Source organism: Aphanomyces astaci (assembly GCF_000520075.1).
Source record: "Aphanomyces astaci strain APO3 unplaced genomic scaffold supercont1.24, whole genome shotgun sequence".
Lineage (NCBI taxonomy): Eukaryota > Oomycota > Saprolegniomycetes > Saprolegniales > Verrucalvaceae > Aphanomyces > Aphanomyces astaci.
This window is the reverse complement of record NW_009798287.1, coordinates 398,862-414,764: the sequence shown is the minus strand read 5'-3', so window position 1 is coordinate 414,764 and position 15,903 is coordinate 398,862. Positions and strand designations below refer to the sequence as shown.

Here is a 15,903-nt window from a genome sequence, read left to right as displayed (position 1 = left end):
ATGTCGCAACACGATACCCACGCGCTCAAATGAAGCCACCGACCGGTGCAAGGGCTAGTTGGTGCTATGTGTACCTTCATAGCTGCGTCGTACCATCGCTCCAACGCCATTTACTGTTTGCATCGGTATATATAGTCGATGGGATGTGTGTGCTCTTTATCCAACTGGCTACGAATATATATATTCATTGATTCCGTGGATGAAATTGCCCATGAACTCGATGAATTTCACAGTACACCAAGAAGAGCCTCTGTGGCAACTCTACAGCGCCGCTCACGATGTTCTCGGCCAGGAGGTCGGCTTCGCTCCACGACAACAGCTACGATGACCTGGCAACTACAATTCAACTGATGACAACTAGAACCCCCCATGATCCCAACAGCCCACATCAGTTGGACGTAGTAAAAACGATATCAAATGTCTATTACTGTAGGCGTCGTCTCGGTTTCGAAAATGGGGTCGACGGTCAAAAAATATATACACAAGTCGCTGTAGAAACAGCACAAACGACTACTAGAAGTACATTGTCCGAATGTAGTTTAACTGTTAACGTTACCAACCTCCAACCAGTCACATGGGTAGTAAGCAGTAGACAAGTACTACCCACGTCAACGGGTCGTGCCGTCGTCGTCCATGATGTTGAGCGTGAGCACGAACGTTTGCGACGACGGCACGCGGCCAACGAGGGCGGCGCCCGCCATGTCTAGGATGTGAAAGTCCATGCTCAGACACGAACACGTGAGCTTCTTCTTGCGCATGTCCACTTCGAGCATTTGTTTGTACGGCTGGCGCTACACACGGGAGATGAACACAAGATCATCAGTCCCCCTCCCTCTTATCCTTCATAAAAGGAGGAGGTTGGGAAGTGTCATTTCGCCCACCTTGAGCAAACTCGTGAGTGCGGAGCGGGCGCGGGCGACGCCCGTGATGATCATGCCGAGGCGGGGCAACGAAAAATAAAACTGCTTCACTTCAAGGTTGGTCGTTGCCACCAAAAATCCGCGTTGAACGAGATGGCTACACACATATACCCTCTCTGATTTTGCCACGAACGTTGGCGGGTGGGGTACGTGAGGTCGAGGTCCAGCATTGAGGTAGGCGGTGGCGGCCGGTTCCGCGATCGAAAGAGCGCTTGGACGGCGTCCATAAAGGCTGTGGCGGCGACGACAGGCGACTGGTGACGACAATGTCAAGCGATGACGATCATGATGATGGCATTGGGATGAGATTCATGGAAACTGGTGGTACCTTTGTGAGTTGACGAAGCACTTTGGCAAAGATACGCGTGGCACGGTGTTGTTTGGTGTATTGCAGCATAAACGCAATGTAGTCTGACGTTAACATGATGGCGGTGGCGTGCGGACCTACGGACAGCACCACCTTGATACAATGTGTGGGCTCACATGTGGGTACAATGTACCTGGAAGGGAAATGCGCAAAGTCAAGATCAACCCGTTGGTTCGCATGCGTTGGATCTGTGTGGAACTTAGAACATGGTCGTGGGGTGGTGGTGATATGTGTGTTAGTTATGACGTACGCTTTGGTCGACGGCAGTGCGATTGTCCACGAGACAGTAGCTGCAGCATGTGACACTACATGAAAGGTACAAACACGATATTGAACACGTACATTTGGTGCCATAGCACGAGAGATGGCAAGCCCACAGAAGCAAACTCTGCATGGTATCGACTGAGTAGCACATGGATCGCTGCAAGCGTGTCGTCCATGACGGCATCATCGTTCACCTATGGCATGCCATGAATATAAGTTTTGCGATCGAGCATACTTACAGCATGATCATGAAGCGTGTCCAATGGTTCTTCGCCGCTCTCAATGCTTCGAGAACCACCGTCACTTGACAGCAGTCGGCGACGCTTGTGTCGAAGCATGTTGGCGCTTTTTCGATTACAAAACCTTTTCATTGAGGTGACCTCTTTAATTGCATATGTTGAATAACCTTGTGAAATGCATTCTTGGTCTTTAAGCTTCACAGGTAAATAGTGATAGAAATACCTCTCGAAATAAATAAAGCACTACCAGTAGTGGTCTTATCTTGTATGCACTTTATCGGATCGTACTTAATAAGTTATGGCAGTTCCTGGTGCCGCAGTTTTCAACCACGATGGAGGACGAACCGACCGCACCCTTGGAGCATATGCAGGCACCGCAGCAGCAGGAGGGCCCGTCGACGACATCGAAGCGTACCCTCGAAGATGCCATAGACGAGGACGAGGATGATGACGACGATGACTTTGATGACATCAAAGTCGTCAAGAAGCCGCGCGTTGACGAAGGTGACGCCGTTCCAACTGGCGATACTCCACCAGCACACGACAACACTGTTGCAGCATCAAACGTGTTCGAGGGCAACGACATGGACGGCACGCATCCGCAGGGTGAAGTGGAACTGGCACATGGAGTGGAATTTGAAGCGGCAGCACAAGGGGAGGTTGGTCCTGTCAACGACGATGCAGGACAGGTCTCCCCCACGGAACCTGCTTTCGAAGCTGTGGTCCCACATGACGACGCCGCTCCTCCATCGACCGAGTTCTCGCGCGAGGACGATGTCGTTGATGACACGAGTACAGACCACGACCCACTTGCCATTGTCCCCGAGTCGACGACGACCGCTTCCGACATGGATCCGTTCGAACCCGTGACCTCGGACAGCGACAACCACCACGAAGACGAACCGCATCATGGGGAAACGACCACCACCGCATCCTCCACTGGTTCCGCGGGGGACGCGTTTGGTCCCAGCGTCGTAGGGGGCACGTCCCCGTCGGTATCGTCTGCCGAAGCCATTGACGCATGGAGCACGACGGCGAGCGAAGGCGCGGACGGACCGCCGTCACTCCTTCTTTTGGACGACACGGACGAAGGCCACCCCGATGTCAAAGCGCCAGACTCCGACCAGATCCTCCCCGTAGCCACCCTTCTTGCCCAGGTGCATGGTCATCCGTTGCAATCTACCGTGGGTTTCATATCTCATGATGATATGTTTGTTCATATGGAGTATAGGGCCAAGGAGACGGACCCTTGAATGCCGTCGATGCCGTGGACCTGCGGCCTGCGGCGGCGGGACAACCAGACGACGACGTCTCGAAGACGCTCCAGGTGGACAACCAGAGTATCCGTGAACATAATGACGTGTCCATCGATCATGCCGTGTTGCCAGCGCCGCAGTCGCAGCAGCTAGCGCACTGTTCGACCACTAGCACCACCGAGAACCCCACGGCCGCAGCTACATCATTGCACGCATTGGTTTACAAACAAGCAGAGGCGATTACAGACAGCAAACACAATCGCAGCAGCAGCAATGCATCGGACCCCACGCCCAGTACCAATACCACGTCCGTGGATGGTCGTCCATCGAAAGCAGTCGCCACGACAGTTGAGGAAACCCCTGTTGGTGCTATTACATTGTCGAAGGGCACTACATTCGATAGCAGCAGCAGCAGCAGTAGATGGAGTGTCCGCCCGTCGTCATCTGACGGCACCACCGCCGCGCAAAGCAAACGGCCGACAGCAGACGGGTCGGTGGGAGGCGGCCTCTCGGACGTGGTGTGGACGCGGTTGCTCGACTTTGAGCACACACCCTCGGCCGAGTTTACCTTGTCGCAGCTGCACCCGTCGACTCTCGATATCATCGCGACGTTCCCCGAGTTTGGACAGCTGGCCATAGTGTCTCGGTTCACGCGGGCGGCCGCCGCGCCATCCGTAGCACGCAACAAGGATGCGCTGTTGCTGCAGATTCTGCAAGAGTACGAACAAGAGCAGCCCGCGGTGCGGCAGCTGGCCGTGTTGTCGGCAGTAGAGTCGGCGCAGGTAGATAGATATACATCATTGCGGTACACACAACGTCAGCTGAATACGACGACTAGGAAGGGCACTTTGCATATGGCTATGCGCCGCCTCAGCCGTCCACTGGTATGGTGGCAAATCCTCCTCGACGAGCATACAACCTCGTCGCAGAGTTGCAGCAACACAAGGCCAAGTTTTTGTTGGACGAGTTTGGACGAGTCAAGACGACAGCTGCGGCGACCAGTACGAACCGCGTGTCGGTGCCCCACGTCCGCAGCAGCGGCAGCCACACTCCAACCTACCCAGATGGCCGCAACCAGCCGAGCTACCATGTCGGGGGTGGTCCGGCGCGAGGCGGGGGACGGAGCCGGTCGCCTGTACGACGACCTCCGCAAGATCGAAGCCGCAGCCGCAGCCGCGACCGTCGTCGTCCGTTTGCGCCCCATCAACCCCCGCCGCACCACGACGACGTCCGGTACCAGGAGCGATACCAAGCCCACCAATTGGCCCCGCCGATGACTTCGCCGTACCAGCAGCAACAAGCCCCGTACCAGCAACAGCAGCAACGGTATCCACCACCACATCAACAACAGCCTCACTCGACGTACCAACCTCATCACCAAGAAGCCCCCCGCGGCCAATCCCACGCTCCTCCATCCCAACACGAACCCTACTCGCGACAACCCCCTACATCATCATCGACGTCTTACCAGCAGCCACCTTCCCGCCAATCATACCAGCAGCAAACCCCAGCATCGTCGTACCAGCCGTCCCCAGAACACCGCCAATACCACCACCACCAACAACAAGAGCAACAACAGCCACGACAGTACCAACAACACCAGACGTATTCAGGGTACCAGGGGGAAAGGGACCACCCGCCTCGGCAATACCCCCCCCCCCACCACCACCACCAGCAACAGCACCACCAACAGGCGGGTACTTCACCCTCCCAAGGAGGGGGCAGTCGGCCGTTTGGATCGTCGGCTACGCAATACCTCGTGGATGAATTCCGCCGGTCGGAGGTGTACCACCGGTTGGCTCCATCCATCCGCGACGCCCTTCAGGCTCTGTATGCCAAGGGACATGTGCGCGAACTGCTCAACGACTCGGTCTTATCGCGCCTGGTCAAACTCCCAGAACACTTGGCGGTCCGCGCGGTGGAAAACTTGGGCAACACGGACGCCTCGCATGTCGACAACATCCACGGCTTCTTTGTCGGCATCATCTCGCGCGTGTACGAACGCGATCGAGGTACCCCCCCCCCCAATTGTTTGTCCCTCCCCTGTATGCTTGGTTGTGTATGTGGTTGGTTATGCCCCCCCCCCCGAGTCGCCCCTTTCATTTCATTAATTATCATCCACGTTGTATGTACCCTCATATGAAGTTATTTGGGACCCCCCCTCCTCCCTCCTTTTCCCAAGTGGTGTGTTTTATACCCCCATGTGACTTGGCTATATGCATGTTTTCTTTATATATTTTTCGATTTAAAAAGGGATACCATATTTTGAGATGTACCCCCCCTTTCTTGAACCCGATGTTCATCCGTGTCGGTTCTCACTTTGCTTTGTTCCTTGGTATGAATATTTGGGACCCCCCCTCTACCCCTCTCCCCCGCTGTGTGTTTAATACCCCCAAATAAATTGGCTATGCACTTTTAAAAATATTTTTTCATGTATATATAAAAAAAAAATTTCATTTTTCCATGTTCCCCCCGTTGTATGAACAACCAAAGTTTCACCCTTGCTGGTTATTGTAGGTCCCCCGCCCGCCGCCTCTGGCATGATGCAGCCCCCCCTTGGAGACGACCGGTACTCGGACTATTCGTCGAGCGCTCCTCGGTTGCGCGAGTCGATGCCGCCGCCGCAGAATCACTCGCGCGGACAGCAGCAGTGGTCGCAGAGCCCCGTGCACGACCAACTCATCCGCGGCCTGTCGCCCCAAGTGCAAGCGCAGCTCCAGCACATGGCGGCGACGGGGGTCATGACGGCGGTGGATGAGTGGGGAGAAAAATGCTATGAAATTCTCGCGCAGCTGTCGGAGAGCTTGGCGATTGAAGTGCTGAAGCGGTTTACCATGGCCAACCTGGACACGGTGCGCAACCGGTCGGGGTTTTTGATTGGTGTGGTCAAGCGATGCCGCCAAGAGTACGGCCTCCAGCCGTAGTAGATATATACAACTCACGTGACGATATATATATATATATATGGTGATGGGGGTTGTTAGAATGAAAACTACTTGAAATCATACTTCATGAAACGTCTTCAAAACACACACACTTGTGGCAGCAACCCTCGACATGAATATAATGAATATGGTTGTGTCTATAAGAGTACTGTGGGGTTCAAACCACACTAATTAGCCTCCATACTACTGGTACTTAACGTTATTGTGTTTACTGCATGCACCGAAGGATTTAGCCAATCAGGAAATAATCATCAACGTCAAATTAGAGTGTGACTTCAATTAGTGTGAAAACGAATTAGTACCGCAGGACTGTACCTGGTAGTATTGTCCAAAATTTGGACTTTTGTGTGCTGATTCGCCGCCATGTTGCTCATTCGATTGGCCACCCACCCAATGTCGATTCGATTTTCCAATATTCATAATGTATTTGAGATATAAAACTAACTTTAAGAGGAGCCCATTGCAATATTCATTCTTTTAGCCAATGATAATGCAAAACCTATTCGTTTTAGCCAATCATACTCCTTTGCTCGATTAGTTGACGATTTGAACAATACCAAAATTGTCAATTTTGAGTGAAATGCACAATAACATACTGAAGTATTAACGTTACGGTATGTAAAAAGGTGGTTGTACCTATTGCATTGTGGATTCGGTACAAATCGAATAATCACGAATCGACGCTATTGGCGAATCCAATTTGAGTGGATTTGATTGGCTCATCTTATAGAAAGGACAAGTATATTCAACCAATCACAACTCCAGCGTGATTCCCACGCGAATTTTGGAAGTTTTGATCGAATTCACAATACAAATAGAGTATTTTACAATGAAATCGGTTTACACGGTGCACAGGTACGACAAATACGGTACAGTACAGTATACAGTATAGTGTTTTTCGTTCGTTGGATGCTTCATTTCTGTATGCTACCACGATCTATCTCGTGCAATATAAACCATCTCAGCATCGGCCAACAATAATGACGCCATGATAGACAAGGTATCTTGATTAAAAACCCACATATCGTTGTCATCACAAGGGACGAGTGTGCCACCACTGTATCAATGGTACCCCTCGACCTTTTGGAAATGGCCACCCTTGTTGTACTTGAACAAGAACGAGAACGATTCCTTTTCCATCTTGGATGGTTCCACTTGAAGCTCGCGCAACCCAGGCAGCGACGACGTCTTGACCTCGTCCAAACTCAACCGAATCGCCAAATCCTGCGAGAACTTGGGCTCCGGCAGGTTCTGGATGACCTTGCCCACCACTTCGGCGACCGGGAGCGGCAAGTTGAGCAGCTGCGGGTCCGACTGGGTCACGTCCAGCACATAGTCCACAATCTCCTTAGTCGAGTACTCTTCGTCCCCGACTAGCTCGAACGTCTGGCCTTGGATGGTCGTGTCCACAATCAACGCATACAGGGCCTTCGCCACGTCGTTCACGTTCACCTGGAGGGAAACAAACGTTTAAAGATCGTGGACGATATTGTGGTTTCGAGTGAAATTTTATTGTGTTGTGGCGTGGTTTCTCGATGGAATTTAAATCGATTTGATTGGCTACCTCAGATGACCTCAACATTATTAGCCAATCAAAACCTTCTCAATGAAATTCAGCCAATCAGATCGATTGTGGATCGGTTTGGTCGGCGCGATTGATTCGATTGCACCCCCTCCCCAAATTTGTATCAAATCGACAATATTTGAAGTATTCAAACATGATATTGAGCCTTTCAGTCGAAAAATATTGCCAATTTGGGGGATGAAATCGCCAACGAATCCAGCAAAACAAGTACGATTGGCGAAACGTAACGAAAAGGTTGCAGTATGATTGGCTAAAAAGTTTGAATGTTGTTGTCACAACGCTACCTCTTCGAGTTTGTTTTATATGAGATTTCGCATGTCCGGCGATTGTTTATAAGGGTCATTCAACCAAGTAGAATTGAATACACAATATAAAGGCGTAATACCACTACGGAAATGATATTTAAAAATAAAATGATACAAGTATGATATATGCCCGGTCGTTTGAACATGCACAAAATCGACACGAAAATAATAAAATAATCAAAACGTTCCAAAATGATACAAAAAAGGGTAAAACAGGACAAATTGATACACATGACAAGAGTGTCGTGGGAGGGAAGAGGTTGTACCGGCTGCAAGCGGGCGGCGCCGTTGTCCACGAGCGGGATGGCGGACCCGAGGCGCGCGTACCAGTTGAGGAATCGGTCTTCGGGGCCGTAGATGGTCGCGGAACGCACGATGTTGGCGTTGGGAAAGGCTTTACGCACCGCCACTTCGCCGCGGTACTTGGACGCGGCCCAAATGCTCGGGGAGTTGGGTTTCGCCAACAGCGACGAAAAGTGGATGAGGCGAGGGACGTTCAATTCCGCGCACACTTCGGCGATGTCGCGCGCGGCATCCACATGAACATCGTCGTACGTGTAGTTGATCCACCATGGCAAGGCATGCTTGGTTTCATAATGCTTGCCGATGAGGTTGATCACAACATTCGAACCGGCGATGGCTTCGCGAATCGAGTCCTTGTCGCGGACGCTGAACGGGACATGGGCCACGGTACCCAAGTCACCGTTTACCTTCAAATGACGCACTTCCATGTCATCGCCGCGGTAAGGAGTCACGACAGTGGCACCAGTGTAGCCTGCGACGATAAATCAGGCCACATCGATCATGGAGGTGTCGAGACGTACCAAGTTGGGCGCAGACATAGCGACCGACAAAACCAGTGGCGCCAAAGACAGTGGCCGTGATGGGCGATCCGGACGCGCGACCGGGCGGGTTCTTCACGAGGGCCCGTGCAGTAGCAGTTAACGACGACATCTTCGGCAGGACGACTGAAGGCTGGGGATTGCAAAGTCAAAAGGCTGACATAGCCAATCAGAATGTAAAAAGGACACCAATTAATCTCTATTTTAGCCAATGACATTACCATGAGCCTCCTGGCCACAAATGCACAGAACCTGCAAGACTTGATATTCAATTCCACAAGTTTTAGCATTATGGCCTGCATTTGCAACAGTTAAGGCTGTGATGCAGACACACCGACCATCCCACCTTCTTACATCGACCGAAGGAGGTTTGAGCATCGCCACATGCATGAACTACATCATGGAAAGTGTTATCTCGTGTGCCATTTCAACGCATTAGTGTATGAAGTCGTCATAACAAGCCGTTGGTTGGTACAGTAGAAGAATCGGCGCTGCTGGAATCACGCTAGAGTTTCATACCTGCACTCAATGAGGCTGGAAGGTCATTCCCACCCCTTCCGGCATGATCCCTACGTCATTATCATGGTTGCATCCTATTTGCTTACTACTTCGAAGTAGGTGCCATGCCAGTTGGGAGCTAAGCGGCGTTTCGCCAGAATTAGATCGCAATCTCTAAGTGTCATCCGGATAAAAACACAAGACCAAGGTTTTATCCTTGGATTTGTAAGATTGGGACGGGGCATCGTAAAATGACACACCACAGTTAACCGGATAGTTCAAGCACCGCGTCAGCTCCGAGGATTACACCGGGTCCGATGAGTCAATCCCCGAACAGCGCTAGCGCCGACTTGCGGCAGCGCGGTGGCGGCTCGCAGTCCCCAGATGGAGTCCAGACGGCGCAGGCTGGCAGCAGCCTTCTCCCAACCACCCTTCTCGACGCCATCTCGGACCAGTCGACGCTGCGCAGTCGGTTGAGCGGCAGCACTGCCTTGCTCTCGAAACTTCCGTCCAAGCTCCACGTCGGCGACAGCATTCCATACTCGTCGCTCAGCCTCAACGTATCTGTGGACGACCTCCACACGCCGACACAATCTTCGTCGTCCACCACCGGCGGCTTTGGCACCCCTTCGTCGTCGCACATGTCCATGTCGTTGCCGGAACTCATGTCCACCATCACGCGACCCATGGAGCGTCTGGCATTTGAAGTCAAGGGCGCGCTCCTCGCCACGGGGCTGGCGGCGACATGCTATTTACTGAACTGGTTCAAGGTCGTCCTGGTCCCGTTCTTCCTCGCCATCTTCCTCATGTACCTCGTGGATCCGCTCGTGGAAATGATCGACGTGTCGCCGCGGTACTTTTTGTGCATTTGCACTTCCCGAGGTATCCATCCATGTCCTGCAGTGTCCCTCCTCCTCACAATCCCATTGTCCGACATCAGGGCGCCATTCCCGCCGGCGATCTCGCGGCTGCTCCCGCGCGTTCGCGTCGCTCTGCGCCGTGTCGGTCGTGTGCACGTTCTTCGGCCTCCTCGGGTACATCACAGTGCTGTCAGTGCACGCACTCGACGTGGGCGCGTACCAGAAGGGGTACAATGCGCTCGTGGCGTCCATCGAGAACATTTCCAAGCAGGTCGGCCTGCCCATGAACATCACAGTCACACTGCACGAAAACGTCGACAAGGTCGCGACGCTCGTGCTCACCGAGATGATGGACCTGTTCTCGACGCTGTTTGTGACGATGATCTACCTCACGTACTTCCTCTCGACGCGGGTGCGCGCCAGCGACGCCGGTACGTCTTATGTATATGTTGTTCTATTTGTCCAATATGATTGGAAAAAGATTGTTTCAAGTTTCAACATTTACCACCGAAAATCCAAGGGTTTCTATGTGAAGATTAATTTTTATTTTTTATTTTTTCTTGTTTATTTCTATAATTTTGTTTCAAATGTCCATGTGTTGTACGAAATCGACAAACCTGTGAAATATGATACATATCACAGTTTCAGAGGTGTAGTATCTTCATGATTCGTTTGAGCCAATCATATAGAAACCTTGATTCGTTTTTCATCCAATCATACTGCTTGATCGATTTCAACCACAAAAAGATTGGCAAAAGCAGAGTTAATACAATCTATGTGAACATTTATTTGTTTTTGTTTGTGAAAATGTGAGGTATTTTTTTGCTTGGACTTTTGATGGCAAGAGTCATCATGTACAGTCCTCTTGGGTCTTCTACCATACCTTCCTCGGTTTGGTTGATATGACGACAGACACGTATGTCATACCTGTTAGGGGGTGTGTGGGCCAAAATTGACCACGACATCCAGCGCTTTGTCACTCTCAAGTGCTACCTCAGTCTCCTCGTGGCGCTACTGGTGACGATCGCGTACGTGTCGCTCAACGTGGGACTGGCCATCCTCTGGGGCATTCTCACGTTCATCATGAACTGGATCCCGAACGTCGGCGCTATGATCGCATCGCTCGCCCCGCTGTGCATTATCCTCATCTCCCCCGACGAGATTATGACCCCCATGGACAAGTTCCTGGCACTCGTCCTTCCCGGCGTGTTTCACTTGTTTGTGGGCAACTTTGTCGAGCCCAAGATTCTTGGCCAGAAGCTCGAGATGTCGCCCGTGGTCGTGATCATCAGCTTGTCGGCGTGGGGGTTGCTGTGGAGCATCGTCGGTACGTCCGTCTTTCTACATAGCGATGAAGTGTTGACGAGGGGGTGTTGTAGGCATGATGCTGTCGGTGCCACTAACTGCGTCGTTCAAGATCATGCTGTCGCATTTGAAAATGTGGCCAGAACTGGTCGCGTTGCTCGATGGCACGTACTTTATCCGCAACCACCACCATGACAAGAAGAAACGGAGGGACGAAGACGCCGATCGTGTTGATGATCTCCACGGCGGCGACCACGAACAGACGTACCAAGCCAAGGACCTCCGCACAGACATTCAAGTCTCGGACGACAGCGACCACCACTTGATCGCATAAGTTAATAACCCAGCATCGCCTTGTAGTATTGAGTCGACGGAAGAAGGATGAGGTTGAACGCCCATGCATGTGTATGTGAGGATGTTGTTCCTTGTGGAGGATCCCGAGTCGTCCCAACCTCCTTGCTTCACTCCGATCATTCGAATTCATCTTGATAGGAATCTGGGTTGAACTCGGCGAGTTTTGGACTGGTTTCGAGAAACGTTGAAAATTGAAACAATATTTGGCAATATTTGGCCATTTTTTTATCAAATTTGGTTGACACTCACAATTGACTGTGGCGGTCGTCGTGGTGAGAGATGGCGGCGCTGTGGAGACGAATTGGGTCCGCTGGCCTTCCGTTGCGACGTGGGTTCTGCATGGCAGCCGCCACGTCCGTCCCATTCGACACGTACTTGTTCGCGCAAAACCTCAAGTCGAAAGGTATGTCATCTCAACCGGTGTCTACGCAGCTGAGGTTTAAGCAGGATTCACATCCAAGGAGGCGGATGCCATTCTGACCGTGACAAGAGCCGCCGTTGGTGAAATGAACACGACCCGCGTGTCGTTGGTATGCAATCCGTCAACTCCATGAGTCGTATTCACGTCCTCTTTGTAGTTCACCCCGAAGACCGACCACTTGGAGCTGAAAACGGACTTGTCCCAGAAGGTCCTTCGCTCGACGATGAACTTTGGTGCGTCCCCATCATCTATTCCGTGCATTTCACCACGTGCCGTAGAAATCGCGCACAGACACATGCGGGAAGTGATCGAGCGCGACTTTAGCAACCTCAAGAATGACATTCGCATGACGGAGAAGCTCGATCTGGACAAAGTGCGCACGGAACTGGCCAAGGTCGAGCGCGAGTTCCTTCTCCAAAAGAAGACCGACGAGGAAACGCTGAATTCGCTGCACATTGCCAACGAAAAGCTCGAAAAACGAATCTTGCAGTACAGTACGCCACGTCATATATTTGACCTTTGTATTGATGGTGTACAACCCTGTAGCCGTGGCGTTTTCCGGCACGTTTTGTTTGGTCTTGGCCCGCGTCGCCGCGTTCTTTTAAACGTTTTTGAAGCACCAAACGTTTTTTATCGCTGTTCTTTTAAGCGTTTTGAAGCACGAAACGTGTTTTATCGCTGTTCTTTTAAGCGTTTCGAACCAAAACACCCTTTATCTTTTCGTTTTAAGAAACGCAAAACAGGCAGAGGTAAACACGTACTGTAAGTACTACAGTATTCCAGTAGAAAGAAGCCGAGTTATGTCATGCCTCATCTCGTGGCTTGTTGAGCAACGACGTAACGATAGATCGCGATGGGCAGTACAGTCGTCTGTGTTTGGTTTATGAACGACCGCAACGCTCAAGATGAATGGATGTCACCGGGTCATTCTGTAGTCATTTGAGAAGAATGTCCATATTCATCGATACTTCACTTACTGAGTAGTGTATGATCGAACCAGCGGGGATGCCATGACTCGATCCGTACAAATTGCAACTTGCTTTGTGACGCTAAGTACTTCGGAAACTCTCATTAGCGTAGTCACATCGATTGGAATAGGGGATGGACTCAACCCCACCGACCGAATTGGTAGTGTTGATTCATAGTATATTGACACATGCAAAGTGCAATATTGCTTGCTACTAACGTTACTATGGTAAGTATGCTAAGGTCATCAATGGTACAGTGTATTGGTTTCGGCTCTAGTTGAGCTTTTTCGTCAAGTCGCGGACTTCGGTGGATGCGCGTTCGGCGGTGACTTCGTTGTGGAGCATGTACCGATCGGCAGCCCACGTGACAAGGAAGCCCATCGCACCCAGGGGGAGCTGGTCGTTGTTGAGATCGCCTTGCACTTGATGCTGGATCAGGTTGTACGTGTTGTGGCCAAACCACGCGAGTTGGAGCACCGCCAGCGCGAACACGGCTTTGAACACAAGCAGAGGGTTGGCTGTGGCGCGGTGCAGGAACAACAAGTTTAAGACCACGATCAACACGGACAGCGCCTCGTACACGAGGGCGAAACGAAACGTGAAGTTGGCAACCTTGAGCAGATTGTAGCTCTGGTACAGCGCCATGGCACCGACGATCGCCGACGCCTTGGTCAAGAAGTCCTTCCATAGACCATTGAAGTACACGGTCTTCGCAAAATGCGTGTGCACTTCCTTCTCAACCTCTGCGGCAGTCTTCTTTGATGGGGCTTTCATGCTGTTTCTTGGAATGACCAACAATTAACCGGTACAATCAACGGATTATCCGGATATTCGACATGTTCACTTCACATTTGAATTTGCGCGCGAGGTGAATCATCGAGAGGTATACATGTATTTGTATTGAAAGCTTAACACGTATACACGCGGACGACGGCGGCAATGGCGCTTCGGCATATGGGGCATCCGCTCTTCTTCTGCACGACGAGGAGGCAATTGTAGCATCCTGCCAAGTGACCACACGGCACGCACACGGCGGTGCGCGGCATGTCCATGCAAATCACGCATTCGTTCATGTCCATCTTGGCCATGTTGCTGTCTTCCATGGGTGGTGCCGACGGCGTCATATTATTCGAGGTGCTTCCGTGGTTGTTGTTGTCATACTGACGGAACCCCCCTTGCGACGACGTCGTGCTAAACCGCGGGTCCTGCCACGACGTCGGCTCCGTCGTGGGCTCAATCACAGGTTCGTCTTCGTGCGCGAGTTGCGACTGTCTCTGGTTCATTGGAGGTGACATCGGCTACACAAGGGAGCGAATGGGGTGAGTATGAACCCCATACGAATGTATGGAGCGAAAGAACACCACGCACCACGTTGTTCGAAAACGCCAACGGCCCCAGCAATTGGATCCACTTGTCTCGTCCTTCCACCGTTTCTGTGGCGAATCGAAATCCACTGGCGTTGTACACAGGTATGTGCCGTGCTTTGCGCACGTTTAGGCTTCTCGAGAAGGTTTCTTTGCCAGAGTACTTTTGGTACGTCGTGGTGGATGTGAACGAGAACGAGTGCTTAGATCGATGACGCGACGACGCTCGCGGACTCGTCGCGTTCTCGGACGATGTGAGGAAGATCACTTTCGACGGCTTGACGTCGTCGGGGTGGTGGAACAAGCCGAGCTCCATGCGCGAATGGTCCTGGGAGCATTCGTAAATGACGCACCATCGCTTGGACCACGACAGAAACAAGGACCGACCCTTTTTCATGTACAACCAGCCTTTGGCTTGCATAAGATGGCGGGCAAACACGTTGGTGGCTTCGCGGTGGCCGCGGAATCGCGCCAGGTCCAACGCCGTCAACCCGTCCTTGTTGTACAAATGGGGATCGCACCCCGCAGATATGAGCTTTTCCAGCACGCTCACTTTGTTCTTGGACGCAGCGATGTGCAGTGCCGAGTTGCCTTGTCCTGCCTCGCGCAGGTCCAACGCGGCGCCACGATCCACGAGCAGGGTCACGATCGACAGCTACCGGTAGTCACAATCATCAACTCTGTGGGGTGCCAGTTGTGGGTGGATGCATGTGTGTACCTTGCCAACGGCGGCGGCAGCCATAAGTGGTGTTGTGTGCTCGTCAGGATGCACCCAGTTGATGACCTGTGCTGCGTCCACATGATCTGTGATGGCGCGGACCTTGTTCCCGTCCGAAGCAGTCGCGGCCTTCCATAGCGCGAGGCCGGAGATCGCCGCCTGTGCAGGTGTCGACTCGACAGCCCCCATGGCAAATGGGAGAATGCTCGACGGGCGACGAAACCCCCGGACACGAAAACCTGAAACCGTCACACATGTTTCTATTTTTTTGAAAATTTGACACGCTAATTTTTTAATGGGTATACATACTAACGTTTGTAGTATTATTATAAATATTTACGAAAGAAAAAAACTACTATTAATAGTGCTGGGCCAATTGGATTATTCCCACCAAAATGGCCAAATCGATTTGATTAGCGCTTGGAAACCTCATGAATTTGACCAATTGCACAACTGTTCAGGAAAACACTGCGTGAAATAATGCATCTCTATAGGATTCAACCAATGCTTGAGTTATTTCCGAAAAGACCCAGGAATCAACCAAGACATCAAGTGATTCAGTTTCGAATGAGTTATTTTGAATAGCAGTGTGTAAAGTTCGAAAAAGTAAATACGTTTGAAATTCTTTACAAAACGCTAATCGAAAATACAACTACCATCTTCGCTCTCGTCATACTCCATCTCAGCGGAAA

The 15,903-nt window shown here is 51.6% G+C and overlaps 7 protein-coding genes across 14 annotated transcripts; 3 read left to right on the top strand and 4 right to left on the bottom strand.

The window, feature by feature from the left end:
• Window positions 1-507: 507 nt before the first annotated feature.
• H257_09721 lies at window positions 508-1,904 on the bottom strand. 2 transcript variants are annotated; one of them, XM_009836043.1, is made up of 8 exons: window positions 1,791-1,904; window positions 1,630-1,745; window positions 1,538-1,577; window positions 1,421-1,475; window positions 1,249-1,364; window positions 1,071-1,174; window positions 882-1,017; window positions 508-791 (listed from the first exon to the last, which is right to left on the bottom strand). In XM_009836043.1, exons 1-8 carry the CDS (start codon window positions 1,887-1,889, stop codon window positions 609-611), a joined length of 849 nt encoding a protein of 282 aa, XP_009834345.1. In that variant the 5' UTR covers window positions 1,890-1,904; the 3' UTR covers window positions 508-608. The 2 variants fall into 2 exon arrangements, with proteins under 2 accessions (XP_009834345.1, XP_009834344.1); XM_009836042.1 differs by having other exon boundaries at window positions 882-1,174; window positions 1,249-1,380.
• Window positions 1,905-2,120: 216 nt separating this feature from the next.
• Window positions 2,121-6,075, top strand: H257_09720 (the record flags this gene model as incomplete). Of its 2 annotated transcripts, none has more annotated exons than XM_009836041.1 (4): window positions 2,121-2,947; window positions 3,022-3,828; window positions 3,885-5,058; window positions 5,564-6,075. In XM_009836041.1, coding segments are annotated over 4 exons (3,215 nt in total), but the record flags the coding sequence as incomplete, so codon positions are not given. The 2 variants fall into 2 exon arrangements, with proteins under 2 accessions (XP_009834343.1, XP_009834342.1); XM_009836040.1 differs by having other exon boundaries at window positions 2,121-2,974.
• Window positions 6,076-6,972: 897 nt separating this feature from the next.
• H257_09719 (hypothetical protein) lies at window positions 6,973-8,910 on the bottom strand. The gene is made up of 3 exons (XM_009836039.1): window positions 8,706-8,910; window positions 8,148-8,656; window positions 6,973-7,443 (listed from the first exon to the last, which is right to left on the bottom strand). Exons 1-3 carry the CDS (start codon window positions 8,833-8,835, stop codon window positions 7,054-7,056), a joined length of 1,029 nt encoding a protein of 342 aa, XP_009834341.1. The 5' UTR covers window positions 8,836-8,910; the 3' UTR covers window positions 6,973-7,053.
• A 548-nt stretch (window positions 8,911-9,458) lies between these two features.
• H257_09718 lies at window positions 9,459-11,862 on the top strand. Of its 2 annotated transcripts, XM_009836037.1 has the most exons (4): window positions 9,459-10,103; window positions 10,162-10,512; window positions 11,016-11,408; window positions 11,461-11,862. In XM_009836037.1, exons 1-4 carry the CDS (start codon window positions 9,539-9,541, stop codon window positions 11,718-11,720), a joined length of 1,569 nt encoding a protein of 522 aa, XP_009834339.1. In that variant the 5' UTR covers window positions 9,459-9,538; the 3' UTR covers window positions 11,721-11,862. The 2 variants fall into 2 exon arrangements, with proteins under 2 accessions (XP_009834339.1, XP_009834340.1); XM_009836038.1 differs by having other exon boundaries at window positions 10,162-11,408.
• Window positions 11,863-11,918: 56 nt separating this feature from the next.
• On the top strand, window positions 11,919-12,870 carry H257_09717 (hypothetical protein; the record flags this gene model as incomplete). Of its 5 annotated transcripts, none has more annotated exons than XM_009836033.1 (5): window positions 11,919-12,143; window positions 12,188-12,270; window positions 12,319-12,394; window positions 12,440-12,655; window positions 12,708-12,870. In XM_009836033.1, the coding sequence occupies exons 1-5, from the start codon at window positions 12,020-12,022 to the stop codon at window positions 12,764-12,766; spliced, it is 558 nt and encodes a 185-aa protein (XP_009834335.1). In that variant the 5' UTR covers window positions 11,919-12,019. The 5 variants fall into 5 exon arrangements, with proteins under 5 accessions (XP_009834335.1, XP_009834338.1, XP_009834336.1 ...); XM_009836035.1 differs by having other exon boundaries at window positions 11,983-12,143; window positions 12,202-12,270; window positions 12,440-12,650; XM_009836032.1 differs by having other exon boundaries at window positions 11,983-12,143; window positions 12,440-12,650.
• Window positions 12,871-13,258: 388 nt separating this feature from the next.
• Window positions 13,259-13,904, bottom strand: H257_09716 (hypothetical protein). Its single transcript, XM_009836031.1, has one exon. It carries the CDS (start codon window positions 13,815-13,817, stop codon window positions 13,269-13,271), a length of 549 nt encoding a protein of 182 aa, XP_009834333.1. The 5' UTR covers window positions 13,818-13,904; the 3' UTR covers window positions 13,259-13,268.
• Window positions 13,905-14,005: 101 nt separating this feature from the next.
• Window positions 14,006-15,403, bottom strand: H257_09715 (hypothetical protein). Its single transcript, XM_009836030.1, has 3 exons — window positions 15,212-15,403; window positions 14,498-15,148; window positions 14,006-14,427 (listed from the first exon to the last, which is right to left on the bottom strand). The coding sequence occupies exons 1-3, from the start codon at window positions 15,398-15,400 to the stop codon at window positions 14,038-14,040; spliced, it is 1,230 nt and encodes a 409-aa protein (XP_009834332.1). The 5' UTR covers window positions 15,401-15,403; the 3' UTR covers window positions 14,006-14,037.
• Between the last annotated feature and the right edge of the window lie 500 nt (window positions 15,404-15,903).

What these genes read in the sequence shown, in the direction of transcription:
- H257_09721 (XM_009836042.1), bottom strand. Translation starts at nt 1,889, where the DNA reads ATGCTTCGACACAAGCGTCGCCGACTGCTGTCAAGTGACGGTGGTTCT. An exon ending in TTTGCGCATTTCCCTTCCAG is followed by an intron (nt 1,381 to 1,420) that starts GTACATTGTACC and finishes CATTGTATCAAG; the next exon opens with GTGGTGCTGTCCGTAGGTCC. An exon ending in CACTCACGAGTTTGCTCAAG is followed by an intron (nt 792 to 881) that starts GTGGGCGAAATG and finishes TCCCGTGTGTAG; the next exon opens with CGCCAGCCGTACAAACAAAT.
- H257_09719 (XM_009836039.1), bottom strand. Translation starts at nt 8,835, where the DNA reads ATGTCGTCGTTAACTGCTACTGCACGGGCCCTCGTGAAGAACCCGCCC. An exon ending in CTATGTCTGCGCCCAACTTG is followed by an intron (nt 8,657 to 8,705) that starts GTACGTCTCGAC and finishes TTATCGTCGCAG; the next exon opens with GCTACACTGGTGCCACTGTC. An exon ending in GCGCCGCCCGCTTGCAGCCG is followed by an intron (nt 7,444 to 8,147) that starts GTACAACCTCTT and finishes GTTTCCCTCCAG; the next exon opens with GTGAACGTGAACGACGTGGC.
- H257_09718 (XM_009836037.1), top strand. Translation starts at nt 9,539, where the DNA reads ATGAGTCAATCCCCGAACAGCGCTAGCGCCGACTTGCGGCAGCGCGGT. An exon ending in GTGCATTTGCACTTCCCGAG is followed by an intron (nt 10,104 to 10,161) that starts GTATCCATCCAT and finishes GTCCGACATCAG; the next exon opens with GGCGCCATTCCCGCCGGCGA. An exon ending in GTTGCTGTGGAGCATCGTCG is followed by an intron (nt 11,409 to 11,460) that starts GTACGTCCGTCT and finishes GGGGTGTTGTAG; the next exon opens with GCATGATGCTGTCGGTGCCA.
- H257_09716 (XM_009836031.1), bottom strand. Translation starts at nt 13,817, where the DNA reads ATGGAAGGACTTCTTGACCAAGGCGTCGGCGATCGTCGGTGCCATGGC.
- H257_09715 (XM_009836030.1), bottom strand. Translation starts at nt 15,400, where the DNA reads ATGGGGGCTGTCGAGTCGACACCTGCACAGGCGGCGATCTCCGGCCTC. An exon ending in CTGCCGCCGCCGTTGGCAAG is followed by an intron (nt 15,149 to 15,211) that starts GTACACACATGC and finishes GACTACCGGTAG; the next exon opens with CTGTCGATCGTGACCCTGCT. An exon ending in TGGCGTTTTCGAACAACGTG is followed by an intron (nt 14,428 to 14,497) that starts GTGCGTGGTGTT and finishes TCCCTTGTGTAG; the next exon opens with CCGATGTCACCTCCAATGAA.